At 36.5% G+C, this 22159-nt stretch overlaps 1 protein-coding gene across 1 annotated transcript; it reads left to right on the top strand.

The window, feature by feature from the left end:
* The first annotated feature begins 2611 nt into the window (after positions 1-2611).
* LOC135153214 (P2X purinoceptor 4-like) lies at positions 2612-21084 on the top strand. The gene is made up of 7 exons (XM_064095600.1): positions 2612-2715; positions 12320-12406; positions 14262-14403; positions 17279-17409; positions 17919-17945; positions 20365-20521; positions 21061-21084. Exons 3-7 carry the CDS (start codon positions 14290-14292, stop codon positions 21082-21084), a joined length of 453 nt encoding a protein of 150 aa, XP_063951670.1. The 5' UTR covers positions 2612-2715; positions 12320-12406; positions 14262-14289.
* Positions 21085-22159: the final 1075 nt, after the last annotated feature.

Below are 22159 nucleotides of genomic sequence, written 5' to 3'. Positions count from 1 at the left end.
CCAATTCCTTAGATTTCAAATCTAGGCTCTTCATCTGTAGCTCAACCTCTTTTGTACGAAGTTCAAGCTCTTTCAATTTCAACTGTGCTTCCAGAGTTTTTAGATTTAACTCAGAATCACGAGATCCAATAGAAGACGTAGAATCATCCCCCTCCTCCTCAGAATCAACATCCGCTGACCAAATGTCCGTTTGGACCAAAAACTGACGAATGCAGTCCTTAACCTCATCCTTTCTAAATGAAGGACGAACCGAAACGTCTAAAAGACGAGCAGCTTCCACTAACTCAGCCTTTGTCAACTGCCCCAACAGCTCTGGTGTGGGACCATCAACAAAACTTTGCACTCTATCCTCAGCCATTGAGATAAAACTATGCTCAGACCACAAAACCAAACAACCAGTCTATAATATATACCAAACTCCACTAAGGAGACAAAACCAGCACAACAGCTAGTAAACAAGACAGACTGATCCAAAACATGCAGTGAGCAAGCACAAAAATGCAAAGGAAACCTAGCAGCAAATTAAAATACCAGAAATCCACTGCGCCTTGAACGAAGGCTAAATCCGAGAAAAATTGAGCGTGACCCGTCGCCTACACGAGCCCAACGAAACGCTCCACACACAAAACGTGCATACACACACATGCATAGAACAGGCACATAACTACACGCAGTGCTAGCGTTCGCGCATTATACATATGTACTGTACGTAATAACTGGTATACGGAATACGAAAACGAACTACCTCGACAAGAAAACTGGCTTGTTTTCCGACTCCTGGACAAGGTCCCAAATATGTTACGTGGCCAGGACCAACTCTACATCTCAGCACACAAGAACCTAAACTTCTCCAACTCTCAAGTCACCCCAAATCCTCACAATCGATGACACATCTTTTAAAGACAGGGAAGCCGTGTTTGTGTATTTGATCTCTAGCCGCGAACTCTTTATTACTCCTAGTCTACATCCAGACTTGGGGTCGTCACAATTTACAAGGACGGTCTATTTCAAATAGCTTGTGAAATTTGTATAATTGTTTTCATGTAACACCTTTAATTTTTATGATGTTCGAACAAATAAAAAAGTTGCCGTCGTCTTGATTTTATTCATCATTTGCGCCATTCGAAACGGTCCGCGTTGTGTTTCTAAAACTAGTCTTCTCCGTGTTCGGAATGCACAATATTTTACTCCCGAAATTGGTGCCGAAGAGTAAATCGTTAACAACTAAGATTTTCTTCTTGAATTTTCATGATTTTCTTACCAAGTGCTCATATCTTGACATTATCTGTCGGACCGTAGCATTCAACCAAATGTGTGGAATGCTTAATCGAAACGTGAAAGGTCATGTTATTAACACTTTTCATCGAAGTGCTCCGACCTGTGTATTTCCTGTCGGAGATGTTTATCTCTGTTATCATTATCTTGAAGGATAAGATGATGATAAGTATTAAGATCTACAAGATGCAACGAGATATCAAACAGCCCTGATGGAAAAAACACAGTGTCACACAGTGTGAACACAGTGTGTTCACATATTGGACTATGTCAAAATATTATTAACACAGTTAAAGTGATCAGATTCCACAGTGTGAAGATATTTCCACACTGTGGATACCTCGATAGTGTGACCGTTCACAGCGTGTTCACAGTCGTGGTCGACTGTGTGAGTATGTGATGCACACCGTTGAAATGCTCAAATTTAACAGTGTGAAGGTGATTTCACATTGTGTTCCACACTGTGAACACACTGTGGCACACGCTGTACATGCTTTGGTGTGACTTGAGTTGGTTTCGTTGGTGTGACTGTCACGTTATGCTGCAGTCATACCATTTAAGCCAACTCGATACCGATTGGTAAAACGTCATTAAAATAACACAATGATTTAGATATGTCTTGTATTGGTTTTGTTGGTGTGACTTCAACGTGTTATTGTCAGGCCATTCATGCTCGATTTTTTTTTTGCTGTTCTCATATCTGTCATATAGGGACTTTACGCAGCGGCTACGTTAACGCTTTCTGGAACGTAGAGAATATATTGTCAAAAGCCCTTCATGACAACGAAGTCTTTGTCGAAGGGTCGGTGAATCGAAACAGCAGTTTCGTCCTTGACCCTGGTCAAACGAAATATTTACGATTTTTCTTCAGCTCTGAAACGTCGGACGAAACTACTGTTCCGATTCACCGACCCCCGACAATCGTTTAATTGTTATTTAACTTGATTTCGTCTAATAGCCAGTTGGTCCAATAGCCATTTAGTCCATATATCATTTGTTCTAATTAGACTAAGTGTTACTTAGGCAAAATAAATGAGAATAAAACGAGTATCAGACCAACTGGTTATGAGACGAAATGGTCATAGACCAACTGGTGATTAGACGAAGTGATGATTGGACCAAATTGTTGTTAGACGAAATGTTGATGGACGGAATGGCATTAGACTTAATGAAGGTAGACCATGTGGTGAGTGGACGATTTGGCAATTTACCGTTGTGACTATGGCTTAGGTAAGGTTCCCCCCCCCAAAAAAAAAAAAAAAAAAAAATCCTCTTGATTTCACCGCCAACATAGTGTCTTCCTTTATTTTTTTTCTTTTCTTTTGCTGCAGGTATCAAAACGGGTAGATGTGTAAATACAACACATCCAGAGAGCCACGAATCCACCACAGTATGTGAAGTTAGAGCATGGTGTCCAGTAGAAGTCGATGTAAGACCTCTGTAAGTAACACGTATTCCATATTAATAGTATCATAATTTAGTCATTATTTGCTCTCTTAAACGTTTTTGTTAAAACGATCTTTGTTCTTTATGTCACCCTGTTGGAAGGATCACAGTGTGACACAGTGTGTTCACATAGTAGACTATGTGAATATGCGATTTACAGTATTAAAAATGCTCAAACTATTAAGGAGGGGACAATTTCACACTGAGAACATAAGTATCAGTGCTCACGTGTAGCACTCGATTAAAGTGAGAACCGCACTGTGTTCAGCAGTGTGAACACACTGTGTAACATACTGTGTAATATATGCCAACAAAATTGCATAATCATTATGACACATACTACAGTGATAAAATATACATGTCGTGTCATTAGTCAGAGGACTTTCGTTCGCTGTCACTAGATTGTGACTGATTTTGTTTCGCTTGGAATAAGACGTATTAACATTTTCATGCAAATAGCATTAACAAGCAATCGTAGTAAAATGATTTGCAATGACCCTTGTTTTGCCTATAGAACTTACCTAATAATACGCTGTATATAAATAGGTATCCGGTAAATCATTCATGTTTGCTTGCACTCATTGCCTTCATACACGTAGGAATGAGAACATTGAGGTGATTAGTTATCGTGTAAGGATTAGTCGGAAGCAAAGACACCCTTCTCCCCCGATCTCTCTCTCTCTCCCCCTCACTCTCTATATATCTAGCCATCTATCCATCTCTCACACACACACACCCTAATACATCCCACCCCATCTCTATAGTTCACTATCTCTATATATCTCTCTCTCTTTTTCACTCTCTTGGTTTATCTGCCTCTTTCTCTCTCTTTTAACTATTTAAAAACCATAATGGGGCATTCGGTGTCCTCTTACCACGTAGATGCTTGTTTACGTAACTTGGCCTATGTTCATATCTACTGCCGATATCAGAATCTCCCTTTGGTCAAAGATTTGTGCCCTTTCCCGCACCTGATGAAATCTTAAGAGTCTTAAGACTCTGTTTATATGGATTTAGATGAAGGTTACCTTGGTAATAAAAGTTATTTAGGTCTATGATTGGATATTATAGGCGGTTTGTGTATGCATTTTATGAAATATGAAACATTTCACCTCAATGCGTATCTCAGGATTAAAGAATTACAATTGCATTATTCCCTTTGTATAACGACCCCTCCATAACGTCTAAAAACTAATCAGGATTTGAGTCTTTTATAGTAACATAATGAAAACGGTTATGTTAATGTACCCTAATCGAGGTTTTCATCTGTAATTTTGAAATCAGAAGGTCGAGGCATAATAGCTCAGGTCGGTATAGAGCGACGGTTTCAAAATCCGGTGACCAGGTTCGATTTCCACTTGTTGCGCTAGTGCATTTATTACTATGCGCGTCTCTCGGAGAGGACCTTATTCTTTTGGTACTCTGGATGCTTGCTTACAATTAATAATGTTTTCTAAGCAATCAGGTAAAAAAAATCATAACTACCATGATAATACATACTTTTTCAGACAATACAAATATTTTTGTAATAATATGTTATCAATTTTCACAGGGTGTCCCCTCTTTTCTTTGTCTCCTATAATATTTTTTCTTATTCTATTTTCATTTCAAGTTCTCATTATTTCCCTTTTTATTCGTTTTGTACTTTTTATCTTCCTCACCCTCCCCCTCAAACCTCTGTTCCAATCTCCTGGTCATTATTTACATGTAGCTCTCGAATTCATGCCTTGCTCTTCCTCGCCTTTGGGGTGGTAATATCGCCTAAATCAAACTCAGTGACATAGGTGTTTTGTGACAATAAGGGCCTTAGGCCACACTAATCACTTTAAAATTTGTTCCTGATTGAATTCCTGCGCAGGTAACTCGCACCCTCCTTTTTCCCATTACAACCTAGATCAAATCGAATAAGCCACAAATGTCGAAGGGACATCTATAATCTTATCTCGGGTTTCCCGCCATCGATTAGCGCGCAATCAGGAGACGATGAAGCTTCGCCAAACCGAGCCGTAGTCTGCGCTGAAGCATGCGGAATAAACACGTCTGGTCGTCTTAAGTCGGCCGTTCGTCAAATTAGCAGCAGAGTGCGTTTTGTGTTTGCCCCTGTAAACTGGTCATCTTCGGGCAGGATCTTCGGTTTGCTCAAGCTCTTGGTCGTAATGAAGGAAAGGTTGTGGGTTTTGTGACTCCTCGAATTAGGATGCCCCTGGGGTATTTCTTGGCCATATTGGGAAGGAAATCACCTTGATTATCGTGGATTAATGCATGGGAATGAGCTGGGAATTAAACGCCTTCGCTTTGTGGCAATCGGGCCTGATATCGAAAGAAAGGTTACCAGTTTCCAGAAAGAGGAAAAGTTAGAAGGTCATAATTGTGAACTCTGAGGAAGAACAAAGATCCCCATGAAGCTTTAATTGAATTCGTAAGGGGAGAGAATGACAAAACATATATTGAGGGAATTACGCCTAACTCGGCCTTCAGAGAAACGGCACACTTGGAACTTTCAAACTTTATAAACTGACATCAAGTATGTTCCGAGCATCAACCAATATTTCCTACATTATTCATTATCTCTTAGATCTAATTAATTGCAAAATAAATATTTGCTCACATATTTTTTATTTATTTACCAGCAGTCAGTTTAATCGTTTAATAAAAAGCTGGTAATATGATGTGATATGAAAAGAGCAGGCTCTTATATCTATTCACAGTTATGGCTCACGATCTCATTACTAATTGAACTGCACACGTGAAGGTACAACTACTGGGGATTCGTTGTAATCATGAGGGAGGGGTCATGTCACACATGCAATTTTCCCAAGAGATCGTGGTCATGTAACAGAATATCGGAGGAAGATTTGTCTGGATCGTCTGTGTTTATTTTTTGTCCCCTCCCCCCCCCCCAAAAAAAAAAAAATGACATAATAGACAAATAAATAAAATGAAAAATAAGAAATAAAATGAATAAATGAATGAACAAAAAGAAAAATAAGAAATAAGGTCAATAAATAAATAAAATGAATAAAAATTGAATATATGAAATAAATACTCAAACCTCCAAAATGATTCGTATCTCCCCCATGCAGCTTGCATTAAAGCCGACAATGATGCAACGCCCAATCAAAACAGATGACTTGCTTTCTGATTGAAGTACAATAGTTTTCATAATCTACGGGCCAGTAATAATTGGAATTCTAAATATAAACAAGTGCAGTAGTATTTAAACGACATGAACAGTTGACTGATCGAGCAATTAGGTTTTCGGTATAAAAGCAGGTCAACAACTATTCCGTGAAACTTTATAAAACAAAACAAAAAAGAAAAATAGAGATGTATCATGAAATTGTGACAACCAGTGTCCTCAGGTGGCTTGACCCACAGTACACCTACACCTGTCTCTCACTCCTTCCACATCGATGGAGCAATAAAACTCAAGATGCCGTCCAGGAATCGCCACTTCATTCTCAACGAGCCTCTCTCCGACGTCTTGGTACTTGAAGATTTCACCCCCGCCTTGGCGAGTCTTCAAGGTCTTATGTTCCACTTGGGAATAATCATGTCTCCAAAGCCGTGAGAAATCATGTCCTAGGAGCGTCCTTCCTGTTGTCGCTGTCACTTGTTGAACCTTCTGATCTTCCATCATCTCTTTCCTTCCTTCTTCTCAAACATTATCTGACCAGACAATAATACAATAATGCGGATATGATATTCTTCAGCAATTGCGCTACTTCTAGGATTACCACGTTTGTCGGCAATGTCCGATCCTTCACGAAGTGTTGCATACGTAATAAATGTTTCGTTTCATGCTTTTGCTTCTCGGCTTGATTTCCTTCCCCGCCTGGGATTGGAACTTGAGGCGGAATATCTACAATTCGGTCGTTTCAGTTGATGAAATTGTCTCTAGTATTACATCATAATTATCCACGATTAATTGATGCCATGAGATGCGGGATATTTGCATAACAATTCCTCTATAGCCTTGGTGACAATAAGCGTGTTATTTTATTTTAGACGCTTCTATTCATGTTACAGACAACCCGACAAAACAAACTCCAAACCTGGTTCTCCATGAGCCATGAGCAATAACGTGAAAAGCTTTTTGCCGGTCTGGAGTCGTTTCCGTCGATTAGACTGTTGAATGAAATATTCATGTTTAATTCTAATCGATAGCAACTGATATAGTTCAGATTGTCCTCCCGAGAAAATAAAAAGAAATAATAAGTAGAATTCTGCAGGAAAATATAATATAGTTAGACTACACCTATTTTGTTTTTACCGCATTACAATGAAAGTAAGGCTTCAATAATGTGGATGTGATTTGCACATTCATTAGAAAAAGTGACGTGACTTTTATATCATTTTCATTGACTGAATTTTTGTTACAGCATTAATAAGTAAAGCTTCCATAATGTGAATGTGATTTGCACATTCCTTAAAAAAGTAACGTACTTTTATATCATTTCCATTGACTGAATTGAAGTATTCAATTTGTCACATTCAGTGCCCTTTCGATAATATTTTTTTTCTAAAAAAAAAACCATTCCCATCTTCCCTTTTTTGCAGATCTAGCAATTTAAGAAAGCTACTCATTCCGTGCAGTCTTTACCCCATCACAATCATATTTGATGTTTTTTATGCTAAAAAGAAAAAAACGGATTTTAATGTTTTATCCGGGACCAATCAAAAAAATCATTGAAGAATAATGCCCATAAAATAATATTATATTTCAGATCTAGTCTTCCACACAAACTGTGCATTTGCTTACCCTAGAGTAGTGTTTCTACACAGTAAAAAACATAGCACGTTGTTTAAGCCTGTCACTCTAACAACAGGTTATTCTAACTTTTTTTTATTATCGTTTAAACTTTTTAAACAATTTTGTTAAAAAGTTTGAATAGCAGTTTTTAGAGTGACGGGCTTAAACAACGTGCTTAAAAGTTTAAACAGCGTGTTTACAGTGTAGACCGGTAGGCCGCGAAGAGCTGCAAACAATATTTTTTTAAGATAAAGGGGATGAAATGTATGTACCTTTATAACACACCTTGGTTGGGATTCGAACTCACGACCCGCAGATTGATAGACGATTGTCAGAATCAACAAAGAACGCCCCCCCCCCCCCCTCCGTTGATATATATTTTTTTCTTTCTAAATCGGTAATAGTACGCACAAAGGGGTTTTATCTCAAGATTATGAGGATTTTTTTTCTTTAACATAACATGAAAATTCTAACTGAAGCGTGCACCAAACGTAGTCTGTAAAAAGGGTTTCTACTCACTCGCTTCATACCTCGCATGCGTGTTTATAGTCTTCCATTATTGAACATACCCAAAGAAAAAAAAATTTTGTTCAGGTTTTAACGAAGTCGGGCATCAGAGTTGCTAAAGGTATTGTTTAACTTTGTGAGCAGCCGATTTAAAAAATTCTCAAACCAATATGAAACATGTGTACAAGTGCATGTATTAGAACTAATAAACCCTGAAAACAACCATTATTGAGAATGAAAAGCTAAAACTACAAGGCAAACCCCGATTTTGTAAATAGGCGTCTCATAGACGCCTAAATAGTACACATAAGTGTATGGGATGAAATTAAGATGGTATTTTCGGTCGCTTTATATTTCAATTTTTGAAGCACTAAATAATTATTTTCGAACGCAATTTTTTCTGGGCTTCATTTTTGTAACATATCACAGACACAGGTGACAAGTGTGACCTTCTAGCTCAGATTTTTTAAAAGTCAAACCAATGTTAACCAATCACTTTAAGAGTGAAAGTTTGTCATGTGATTGATAAGGTTGAGAAGCACTGCCCTATAATGTGAAAAGAAAAGTCCGTGAATATCAATTATTTTGATCAAATGATAGAAGACAAACTTACGTAACGTATTGCGGCAAAGATTATGAAGTTTAATGCAATGCCAAAATTAGTTTCAGTCTGCAATATTCATAATTCACGCTTTAAGCTTCCTTTGAAAGGGTCGATCGATGATACAGTACTTTCACAGTGAATGAAAAATGTATTTCATAGGTCTTTGCCCTGGAAGAAGGTTTAAAAAATATATATTGAAAGCTCGCGCCAGTCTATCCTTAATAAGAAGTTATCAAAATCAATCAAATACATTTTCTGTGTCGGTTGAACCTCACACAAATGCACTCTGATAGAGGTCGGAGGTAACTTCGGCTGGTAAATGAAATCATATTCTTTATATAAATCACTAGATTTGCAGCCAACATAAGCCCGTTGGGTTTCTACTCGTTATGCACAATAATATTGTCATGCCCCGATTCTTTGACGTTTTTCCCGAGAGAATTTGTTCAGCCTTCACGATGATTAGGCTATGATTATGTTAAATTCTCTGAATATATGCCTCAAATGTGAATATAACAGGACAATTTATGAATCTATCATACATTAATACTGTAAAGGTAGCATGCAAATATTAGTGATGTATATCGTAGGCCTACATTGCCACGGCTCCCTTCCATCTTGAACAAAGAGAAAGACATGTGTAGTCCCTTAATTTGTGAACAGTATAACATGTGTTCCAGCTACGAAATAATTTCATCTTGAACCATTAGCCATTCTTTTGTGATTATTTTTGGATTCTTCTTTTAAACAAGATTTTTCTTTTCAAAATTGACAATAACCAAAACAAAAAACTATTAATTTGAACAATCAAGACAAATATGCATCTGTTGAAACTGTTCATTTTATAACAAAGGACTGATGGTGGAGTATACATTTTGTTTCATATTCTCTTGCGAGGTTGGTTAGAAATAATTCCGATTGCTCTCACCCTAAAACATTTACCGCCTTCAAATGAGTCTACTCCTTTGGCTTTGGATCACTAAGAATACATGGGGGGAAAAAATTTTCTTTCTTTTTGAAAAAAAAACAATTCTATTTTAAAAAATAAATAAATCATGGGCACTAGTCTGACAGGTATTCAGAGTTTCGTCATCAACTTTTTTCATCCGGTGGATTGGGACTATTTTAATTGCCAGCGATCCATTCCCACCCAAAATAACTTGGCTTAATCCATCTACACGTGGAAGTTTTAAACTGAAAGAGCTTCATAGTTCGAGCCTTGGGTCCCATCTTTCGGAAAGTGACATTGCAGATCGGTCCCCGGACGTAAACGATCATATTATGATTGATAAACTCTGTAAAACTCCCACCCCCCATGAAAATCACCAGAGAATAGGCTTTTCTAGATAATTTCACCGTGGACCTATAATTTCACACTGTACAATATGACATACAATTCGAGAGGTGTCATCATAAACAGATCACTTTTCCACTTTACATTTTATTTTAGGGGCAAGAGGTGGCAAAAACAACGCCTACTCGATAAACGAAGAATTTTCGACTTGTATCGAATTTGATGAAGGGGATAATTTCAAAGCCACAAAACAGACATTTCTCCCGATTCGATATTGGTTTATGGTCAAAATAAAACGAAAGGAATTCGGTTTGTTGATTGCTGCAACTTATGTTACGCGAATACACACCGAGTTTCATCAATATTGAAGATATCCGACGCTCGAATGGTATGCTCAATCAAATCCGATATCACTGTGAGAATTAGAAGGGTTTAGTTACCGACTAACCGTATACCCCCAATAGATGAGTGATATTTGTTTATATCCTAAATCTTTATATAATTATGTTTTTTATTATGTTTCTATGTATCTGTATTTTATCTATATAGAATATGAGAGATCTATCTACCTTTCTCTCATTCTTCCTTTCCTTCTGCTCCATCATAATTTTTGTCCATATATATATCAGCACCTCAGTGCATTTTCACCTCTCTAGCGTTTTCATTATTCTCCTTCCTGTCTCTCCCTCCTCTCCACCCCCCCCTCTCTCTCTCTCTCTCTCTCTCTCTATCTCTCTCTCTCTCTCCCTCTCTTCCCTCCCTCAGTCATGTACATGGACTTTGAATCTATGTGTGATATGTGTTTGCACCCCCATGTCTAAATCGTGCGATCACATTGCGATCATCGTAGTCTCACTACGATGATATTTCCGATAATCGCGCGGCCAGAACTTCTCCGTAGGCAATACTATAGGGAAACTGAATGATTATGAATCGTACGATCATTTGACAGACTCAGTAGGGAGTTTTAAGGTCAAATTATGTGACTCGGACATTATGCATTCAATGTTTCCACTATGTTATGATGCAATTCCATCTTATTAGGACTTTACGTTAAGCCCCTTTCACAATTGGTGGTGCGACTGCTTACAACCGTTGCGATTGTGTGCAACATCGCAAACGATCGCAAGAGCGATTGTGAAAGCCCCTTTACAGGACGGGACTTTCCGGAGAAATTTAAATACTACAATATGATTCAATGGAGTAAAACCAATCAACCAAATAAATATCCTTCTACGCATGCGTCAGCGATTAAGCACTCCGTCATCATCTGCAATATCAAGCGTTATTCCGATAAAACAGTAACGGTTCGGTGCAGAGAAGACAGAAACACAACTCTCGTTTATGCTACGGTCACAAATACCTTTACGAACATCGTACGAATTGTTCCATACCATCTCTTGCTATTCGTTGAGGTATTTGTGACCTTAGCATTCGCTGGCGTGGGGAAAAGTTTGCAGGTTATGCTTGACTGAATTCTAGTATAACATCCGGACTTTTCGCATTTACTACGGGGAAACTTTCTACAACGCACCAACTGAAAACAGCCTCTCGGCTCTCCATTGAGATTTCAATTGCATTTTCAAAGGAATCGATGCGTTTAGAGAGTTTCCCCGTAGTAAATGCGAAAACTCTCTATCAAGTTCTCGGGGACGTTTCCGCCATGTAACGTTAAGTCCCCAGTAGTACTTATTCCAAATACTTGTCCACGATTTACGGACTATACGTCGTAAACTACCGTTGCGATTCAATTCATAAGGAAAAAATGGAGAGAAATGGACAGGAGTCGCGATGGTCTGCCAGATCGAATCTTGGAATTTAGTGGATGTCTAACATGCAGGTAATAAGAGGCGATCGTCGGGTCTTTGGAGTGATTTACAACCCCAAAGCAGCTAGTCCCTTTCCTCCTCGTTCGGCTCACTGGTTAGTGACCCTCGTAAATTTGATGATGAAATCTTGATTGGTGAATGAAATTCAGCTGAGATACAATTCGTGCCCCCGTCATGGAGGAAGCGGATTGGCATTTGAAATGTCGAAAACAATCCCCCATGTTAATATAATCCAAATGATCTAGCTTTTCTCGAAGATTAACCCTTTTCAGCACAGAACAGTGGAGAAGTCAGGGTATGAACATATCTATTGATTCTGCCTTACAATGACCTTTGAAAAATGATTAGAGCAGAAATTGAACGGTGATTACAAGTCCATGAATAAATATAAGGAATTATCCAAATAGGCCTACAAAAAGAAAAATCATTGTATGTATCATATTTATATGCATAGTTATTTAGTCTCTGTGTCGTTTAAAACAACAATTATTGTTTCTAGGAGTTGGCTATATTTCCAATTATTTTTGCTGTAACTTATGTAATGAAAAGGTAATAACAATCTCTCTCCATCCCTTCTCTCTCTCTCTCTCTCTCTACATTTCTTATTTCAGACGGAGAAGAGCAATTTTAGAAGAAGCTGAAAATTTCACAGTTCTAATCAAGAATTCTATATCGTTTCCTAAATTCAGATTTGTCAAGTGAGTATTAAACATTTCGAATCTACCCTAGTGGAAAGAATACAGTGTTACACAGCGTGTCTGACAGTGCCTCCCACAGTGTGTACACTGTGAAATTACCTTCACATCAAAATTTCAACAGTTTATTTTTACATTTACAGTTCCTTATATGAACACACTGTGTACTGTGTGAAACTATTTTCGTATTATGGCATTTTAGCAGTGTGATTCACATACACAGTAAAAAATTGCACATTTTTTGTCACTCTAACATGTTGTTTAAACTCTGTTGTAATTGTTTAAACTTTTAAACAACTTGTTTATAAGGTTTAGACAGTAGTTGTTAGAGTGACGGGCTTAAACAACATGCTTAAAATTTTAAACAGCGTTTTTACAGGCTCTATCAATGTAGTTCAATATTATGAACACACTGTATATGTATGCAAGCAATGTGACACTGTGTTACTCTCAGCACTGTAGATTTATCCATACAAAATAATGTAGCGACTGCAAGATTAGGCATTGTTATGTATTTCCATACATACTGCAGTTTTTATACAGATATTTCATGTCTTTGGTCAATCGATTTATTCTGGGAAACTCACGCATTTTAAATAATTTATAAGACTTGTGAAATTATGAAAACAGGTCTTGCGTTTTCTTTAAGTACGTATTGAATCGACAACAATATAGTGCGAGTTCTACCGTCATATTTGCTTCATAAAGTATTTTTATGATTGTATCGATTGACATTTTCATGGATTTTCTTAATTGATTTATTTATCGATTTTAAGAGATGTATTTCACAGCAGTTATTCAGCGTGTTCTCTATTCATTGTTACTGTTAGACGAAATATGCAATATATCCCAACAAATGAAAATTAATCTTTAGAGTCTACTGAAAAAAATTATGATTTTGCCGCACTGTTAAAAAAACCGTGATTTTACAGAAAAAAGGAGAAGATTTTGCAGAAACCAATAACAGAATCATTCTGTAAATTCATAAAACAGGAATTTTTCTGCAATTTAACAGAGCAGGTCTGTTTAAAAAGGGGAAAAGGGTGTTTTATTTAAGGAAATTTGTAAGATTCCATACACCAAATACCAATTTCCTGTAAGATTACGCAATCTGGTAAGATTACAGGTGTTCTGGAGACTGCTGCAGGAACTTCTTTTATTTTAAGGATACATTTTCTAACAGTGTGTGCTGAATAGCTATCTGTATGTGAAATTGATGATCACTCTAACAATAATCTATGAAGATAGATGGTATATTTGTAATTATCGATATCAAAATATCTCAATATATCTATTCAATATACTTATTTTGTTGTATTAATAAGGGTGCAAACTTTCTCTGATACTGTTTAGTATTCTACTTCAACAAAATGACATTATGACGTCATATAAAACAAATTTCTGATAGTTGCAATAGCTCTAGCGCCGTGTACTCTAAAATTCACCATTTTCAAATAAGTTTAAGGGAAGATGAATTCATTCATTGTAATTGATATGTTATTTCATAATGCATTAGTTCTCTGGAATGGTAAAAATATGTTGCTTCCTCCTAGTCATCTAATATTGATTAAGAATATGCATTAATTCGTCATTCATTATTATTTCATCAAGCATTATTTATCAATTCTAATGTGACGTCGTTACACATCCTTCCTAAAGACTCTCAACCCAGGGCGTCGACCATTTACATGTATGCTCACTTACCTTCTTCCACACACACACACCCTAACACACCCACACACAATAAAATTAATATCAGTTTTTATCTTAATCAATGGCCTTTCGTCTCTGATTGTGCAGTTACTTAAACTATATTAATTATTATCCATTGCGACCTTTTCCTTATGTAATTTCACAGGAGAAATATTTTAGATACCACGGACCCAATGTATCTAAGATCGTGTCGATACAGTCGGCTCAGTGATCCTTTATGCCCTATATTCAGATTAGGAACTATTGTGTCAGAAACAGGACAAAGCTTTAGACAAATGGCTATTAAGGTAAGTTTAATCAGTTTGTATTGTTTTATTGATAGGTAGCCCACTCTGGATTGGGGTTATTTTTTAAAATATGATTGACTTTTTAAAAATAATTTTTATGATTTCTAGGGCAATGTATTTTGGGGAATTCAATGCCATTGATTTTGATCATTTGTTGATCATCAGTATGGAAGTAGTGAATATATCGTATTATTTTAATTGTTTTATTTTCTATATTCATCCGATGACGATTATTTTTTGTTTAGCTTGATCGTTCATTTTTTTTTCAAGAATGAGTAAAGTACCGTGACATTGATTCTTGATTTATATTCTTACTATAAATAATCGAGATAATAATCTGAGTGAATGATTATGTATAAATGATTCGTTATAGTACGCAGACTGGTTATTGCCTATTTAATCAAGTAAGGTTCATCAGCCGCCATTATAGACTAATATTTTGTTTAGTTCATGTACTTGGAACTTTAATGAATAGATAATTTCACCTTAATGGTTTATGTGGTTAAAATTTTGATGAATGAATACACGGAAATTGGAGCAACAAAATCGACTTTTAATATGCATTAATTGTATGTATACATATTTTAGTTGAATAGTCCTTTGTTTGGTGATATAGCTAATTTGTAATTTTAGATTGGTCCTCTTTTACGAATGACGCCATACCATGAATGGGAGTAAGATGTTATTTGATTCTAGCTGAGGTGCTAATTTACCTCTGGTGCGTTCAGCTGTAATCATTCTTATTGAATGAAACCAAAATATCTTACGCGTATACGTCATCTATCTATCTGTTATTAGTTTATAACGTGACAAAAGCATGAATGCATTATACATGTGCATAACAAACGAGTTTATAATATAATTAAATAGAAAAGAAATATTAATTCATCTCTCAGTTTATATAGGTCTACTCGTAGTTTAGATAATTACGTATCCCGCACCGGTGTTTGTACTCAAAGTTTAGATATTAAAAAAAAATATCCAGGTATTTGAGCAACGAAATTTGACTAACTGCTAGATATGCATTGATGTATATATTTGTTTAATAGGCCTTCGTCAAACGAAATAGCTAATTTGCTCTTTTGCATTGACCCTCTGTTACGGATGACGTCATAAATGGGAGTAAGATGTGACTTAATTCTAGCTGAGGTGCTAATTTTTACCTCAGGCGTATTCAACTTTATTCATACTTGCTGAATGAAACAAAAACATCTAGTTTTTAATTGAACACTCGTAGACGTCGTTTTAAGGTCTCCTATGTAATCATATTGTAAAAAAGACAAAAAACGGCCTGGACGTACTATAAAATAGCAAACGCGTTACAAAAAAGGGACATTTCTTTGAAGAATTGATATGTGGATCGACTGCATTGGTTCCAAATGCAAATGATGTATTTAGATCAAAGTGAACTCAGTCTCGTAAATGGATAGTTAGGCATTGCAAATGATCGACTTCCGAATTTAGATAAAATAAAAAAAATAAATAAAAAAAATGCAGGATAAAAGTATGCAGTGTGAATTATGAATGTAGTTGTGTGTCCATATCCCAGGAGTAGAAAAATATTGTTAGACTGTGATTAATGGCAAGATGGTTTGCGACTAGTTTTGTAAAACAGCTATAAAATGCTCACACAACTGATTCTCGCTTTCTGGAAGATAGTGACTTAATTTTTTCATTATTTTGAATTTAAGCAACGTATGATTATTGTAAACTCTTTTTATTGAATTAGAGCCTTTCTGAGTATTACATGACAATGAAAAAAAATCCATGGACCGTTCTCTTTAAATTTCCGTTAGCACTTATGAATGAAAAAAAGGGTTAATATATAATGGAGATGATTTACTTTTGAATCGTCTCATAAACTTTTATCTTGCCTTAATTTCAAAGAGTATTTCTACTCATCCCCGATGAATTTCCTGCAGTGGCTCGCCGCCTAGGGGTCCTAGAGGAGATTCTAAAAGATGTATCTCTTCGTGCTTTCAGCATGATCATTCCATTAGTTTGCCACATTCAAACTTCGAATGTTTCCTTGGAGAGATAATCAATTATCCTGGAGGCAGGGAAAGAAATAGAATGGAGATGAAGCACCAAAAGAGACAGTCCAATCTTATAAGATATTTAAACATATTAACTATTCCGAAGTTAGTCGAGGCTTTGACACTTTTCAACAACAAAAATAAGAAAGATACGGAATGGAACGATCATATTTGCTGTAGTTTTCATAGGCAAGGCCATTAAATTTCAGATATGATAAGCATTTTTGATCAACCTAAAATCAAGCTTATTTATCTACAAATGGGATTAAACGAAAAAAATTGATCTTTTAGTTTGTTTACGTTTTAGCAAATTATTATTTTTATTTAGAGAGTCTCGTGATTAACAATATTACCCTTTTTACTGACTTTATCGGAGAGCAAATTGCAGATGACAAAATCTAAGGAAGAGTAACCTGCTTGATATTGGTTTGTCCAATCCTTTCTTTCGACTAATAATTTCTTACTATTTTGAAGTATCGTCACCGTAGTTACTTTTTTCTCCTGTTTCGTGTACTCATAAACGTTAAGCAATCCGACAAAATTACCCCCTGTTTCTCCTTCTCTGTCTCCCCCATCTCAAAAGATCCCCCTCTCTCGCGCGTTTTATTATCTCTATCCTCGTATCCCGTCACCCCCCCCCCCCCCGTCTGTTTCGGTCCCACTCTCTCGGAAATATATATGATTTCTTTTTCACAGTACAAATCACAATCTCAAATTGTCGTCTTTAACTTCCCTTGAGGCATCAGCTTTCCCGTGATTTGGTTCAACCTAGATACCGACTTCCTATACCTCTAAATCTAAACTTGATTTCTCCTCTTCTCCAAATGTCTCTTTCACAGGGCGGGGTAATAACGATCGACATTCAATGGAACTGCAATTTAGATATGTCCTATAACCTCTGTTTGCCAAAATATCGCTTCATACGGGCGGACGAACAAGATGCAAAGATAGCCGGCGGCTTTAATTTCAGGTAATATGATATTTGCACGTTCCACTCTCGCATTTCATCAATGTCTTTTGTGCACGAGATAATCGGTAGTGAGAAAGTGATGTTCTGCTGTGTTTGCTCTCACGCAGTTTTGTGTAGAGTTAATGCTGGATGGTGTAGATGTGAGTCTAACCAGGCAAGGCTGTTCAAACTGTCCAAAATGGCGGAATGTGGACGTCACGTGATCCGAGGCTCTTTACTGATTGGATGGCAAAGCAGAAGAGCGACGATCAAAACCAATGTTCATTTTGACGCCAGCCTGTTGATCTTCTCTGTTGATGTACTTTTCATGCTGAAATGTTTATTTCCATATTCTCAGTTTGTAGAATATTTCTATCAAGCAATGTGTTATGTTTGTTTATATTAAGTGTGTCGATAGAGTTGCTCTAAAAGATATGCAAATGATTGAACAACATCAGAAAAGAGGCCAATTTGCAACATTATGCTGCCATAATTTATTCCTTATTTATTTATTCTTATCAAACAATAAGCTACTTCGACACACCACTCAGAGTAGGGTATGTATTTATTTAATGTTCTTGATCAAGAAAATTAACAAGTAGTTTGCAATGGCATGATGTTTGGCACATAGGTGGAATTGAGCTAGGCTCGTGGAAATATAGTTTTTTTGGTAGATTAATTTCCATGTGAGTGTGAGTGTGTGTTTATGTGTGTATGCACTGGGTTAGCATATGCTTGAGATTTGCAACAACAAATAATATCACTTTATTTCATAAGAAAATTATTTTCTTTGGAAAGGTTCATTTCATTTATGGTGAAGAAATCGACGTTATGCGTAAAAGCATTTTAATCATTTACACTGCAAAAACCCCGATGCTGATCTAACAGTAGCCCGGTATCTATATTGGAAACCACCAGAGAGGTGTTGAACAGCACCACTTCGGTACTAGGCTAACACCAGATAGGCATTTGAAGACCACTAATCAGTTTTAAACCAAGATCGATTTGATTCTAAGCTGGTGTTGTTTCAACACTTCTGGGGTCCGTCTTACAAAGAGTTGCGATTGATCCGATCAATCGCAACTATGGAAAGCCAGCAAAGTCAACATATACAATGCATGTTTGCTCAAAAATTGTTCTAGATATGAATGTAGATATGAAAGTTCATTGATTTCTTGACAGTTTGGTGTGTTCTCCTTTGTTTACAAAGGACATTTGGCAGATTTCCTGTATAAAAAATTATGACACTGATGGATTTCCATAGAGTTACGATTGATTGGATCAATCGTAACTCGGTGTTTTCCGATATAGATACCGGGCTGGTGTTATATCAACTCGGGTGTTTTTGCAGTGTATCACTCAGAACTATGCAGATTAATGTGTATCGCGTTGCCGTGGATGTGTAAAGGTTAAACGAAAATCCATCGGCACAATTCACAATAAATAATAATCGAAATACTTCTCTATCAAAGCATCCCCATTTGAAAATGACAATGATGGTCAAGATAATAGCTACAGGATATCATGTTGAGTGATAATGCTAAACAAGCTTTGGAGGTCTTTTAATCTAAATGCATCCAGCTCAAACTGGTTGTGGAACGTCTGTCCCCTGCATTTGGAAAATAATGATGTAATTAATGACTGTTGGAATACATGGTAGCTTTTATTTGATTGAAATCAATGCAATGTAAACAAAGACTGTCTTCTACTTGCTAGTAAATGACGCACGAGTTGATTCCATGTGTTACGTCATCCATGATTCATCGTTCATTTTCCCCCTTATTTCTCTTGTTTATCTTTCTCCCATATTTCTCATCCATCCCTTCCCAATTTGTTGATAGAATTGGATAATTGTTTGGAAAGCTTTCTTTTGTACTTTTGGCACTATTGTCTAAACAGGTATAGAGGTCAAGCTTTATTGTGAAGAAACAAACAAAATAATAGTCTGATAAAGCAGCGCGACGTCTCCTAAATTCTGATGATGTGGTGGTGGCGGCGGCAACGGCAGTGATTGCGAATAGTTTTCTAGTTAGAAAAGGAACATGAAATTATTACGTCTTATGCGACAATCCCATATGTGAAAACCGACTCCAGACCATTATTTACAATACCATACCATTACACTGTTCGGTTTGTAGTCGGTTTTGTTCGTACGATATCATGTTCGCAGTTACATTGACGAAGCCGACTCCAAACAGACCGATGGTATGTCACCACTATTTGATTTAAAAAATAACCGACTTGTAAAATGCCACAACCTTCTAATTTTCAATACATTTCGACGTCATGGTTCTTAGATATTTCTTTGTTCAATTTTGGAAGCGATGGGGGTAGACTTGACTTTTAATGATTCTTTGTTAAATATGTTTTGAAGAAAATGTACCGAATCTTGCCAAACTGGACGAAATCATTTCCAAATCTTCTCGCGCGAATAATTCATTTTTTTAAACAACACCATAAAACGTTTCATTTGATTTTTCATGCAACAATTTACCACAAGCCTGCTTGACCTGTATACTCTCTTTTTTTATTACTTGTATTATTTTTTGATGAATTGTGATTTCATGTATATTGTGATGCAGCAAGTGGCTAATAGTGATGTCATGTACACGTATTTGGCTTGTAGCCGTGGTGTTGTGTGAAATAGATGTCTGGATTTGTCAAAGAGCACAATGTCAAAAATGTGTTTAATTTGGACCTTACCCCCATTTCACATGCATGTCATTTGAGTCATCCAAATCATTTTGTAAAAAAAAAATGTGAGAAGTCATCACTTTGATCTCACTTTGAAATTAATATAGTTTTGATTTTTGAGAGTAGGTATCATTTTTTGGCAGTAAAAGTAAAATCAGACTTAAGGAACGCCACCACGGTTACGTAAAACACAAAGCAGCTAAATGTGAAGTTATGCGCTCAATACGTGTTGACCGAGTTACGTCACTAATAGCCAATGAATCAGGTTTCACTTTTACCCAGATTTGGGAAATTCTACAGAATCAACAACACGGAGTACCGAGACTTGACCAAGGCCTATGGCATCCTCTTCCAAGTCAAGATCACCGGGGTCGCCGGCAAGTTCGACATCGTACCGCTCATGTTAAACTTTGCATCGGGCGTTGCTCTCCTCTCATTGGTAAGATTCCAAGTCACGTGATCATGGAAAAAAAGATGGAATGTTTGAGTCAAGGTTGGAACGAACAAAAATGTTTCGTGACGTGTGATCAATGATATAGTTATTCGATATGGACATGAAAGTGAATGTTGGCGACAAGTGTTTTGTGACATGAGATTATTTGATATTTCACATTTGTCATTGCATACCCTCTACTCGCTGGTGTATAAGAAGAAAATTTGTGGCATGGTATAATCACGTGAGAGGGTCATGTGATGACAGTGTCATGTGATAAGCAGTGAAGTGATTGATCGTAAAATTGTAGGTGACGTGAGTGAATGGTGTGATGTTATGCTGCGCTTTGAGAATGGTGGAATAATGTATGTCAGTGACATGTTTTAACGTTGTTATTATATGAGATTTAACTGAACAGAATTCATCATGTTAATGGGCTCCGTACTATTGTATGCCATGTCATAACCATGAATAATGTATATTTAAGTGGGTGGAAGGGATGGGATCATTTCATTTTGTTCAAGTATTTCTGGTTCCATTTCCAGAATTATGTAACGGGAATGGCGTGACCAAAATTGCGGAGTCAGGTTGAATGATTTATTATAAATATAAATTTTTATTTTCAATCTCTAAAGTTACAATTTTCCCAAAAAGCTAAATACTATTGGAAGAAAAAAAAACTTTTTTATCGTTATGCCGCAAATGAAAGTTATTTGCCCAGCTTGACGTTCCCTTCAAACAATCTTTCCATCTTCCTTTAACTCTCTGAAACTACAAGGGCGAATCTAATGTTTACCAAAGGGGTGGGGGGCTTTAAAAAATGGCCTTCAAAAAAGAAGAAAAAGAAAACATAATCCCCACTAACGCTGAGAATTTCCCCCATGACACAAAATTTGACAAGTTAAAAAAGAGTCAAGAGGAGAATATTGCCACTCGGCCTCCTAGATCCACACATGCTGACATTTAGCCCTAATTGCTATATTGCGCTTCTCTAATCTCTAAACCAATAATGACTAAACTGGCAAGTTCATGAAATAGAAAGGTACTGTCGTCCGTAGTTGAAAAAAGTTTAAAACCCCGATGAAAGAAGTGGCTTCACCCTGACCTCTAAGGAATTAGTTTGTACTCGAAGATATATTTTTTTAAGTCAGAAGGGACTTTTGTTACATTTATTTAAAACACGTTTTACATTTATTTATTTTGTATATTGTACACTCTAAATTACAGGGATTTAAAATTAGTCCACATGGACTGTAGTTAGGGACCAATCGAATTCCGGATTTAATTGAATCCTTCAGATTCCTTTTTTAAATCTCGAAAGATTTAAATTTAATTTAAATTTAAATCATTTGAGATTTAAATTTAAGTCTTTAGGATTAAAACAAAATCCAGAAATCGATTGGTCCCTAACTACAATCCATCTAGACTTATTTTAAATCCCTGTAATTTAGAGTGTAGGTGTGATGTTGGCGGGGGATCAAGGATCTAAACAGTGGGACACAAAATTAAGCTAAAAATAAGGGCCCCCTTGTCCTCTGTTCCTGGATATTAGAAAATAATATAAGATTTGAGACACGTGATCGCAAATGCTTTGAAAATATTTGCCATTCAATTACTTTTCACGTCCAGCAGTCAGATGAGAGA

This window comes from Lytechinus pictus, chromosome 2 (assembly GCF_037042905.1).
Source record: "Lytechinus pictus isolate F3 Inbred chromosome 2, Lp3.0, whole genome shotgun sequence".
Classification (NCBI taxonomy): domain Eukaryota; kingdom Metazoa; phylum Echinodermata; class Echinoidea; order Temnopleuroida; family Toxopneustidae; genus Lytechinus; species Lytechinus pictus.
Note: the sequence above shows the minus strand (reverse complement) of the source record. Positions and strands in the feature narration are given on the sequence as shown.

Bases quoted from the DNA above. Each gene is read 5' to 3' on its own strand.
- LOC135153214 (XM_064095600.1), top strand. From the start codon at position 14,290: ATGTATCTAAGATCGTGTCGATACAGTCGGCTCAGTGATCCTTTATGC. The intron at 17,410-17,918 runs GTAATATGATAT...TCAAACAATAAG, and splicing joins GCCGGCGGCTTTAATTTCAG to CTACTTCGACACACCACTCA. The intron at 17,946-20,364 runs GTATGTATTTAT...ACTTTTACCCAG, and splicing joins GACACACCACTCAGAGTAGG to ATTTGGGAAATTCTACAGAA.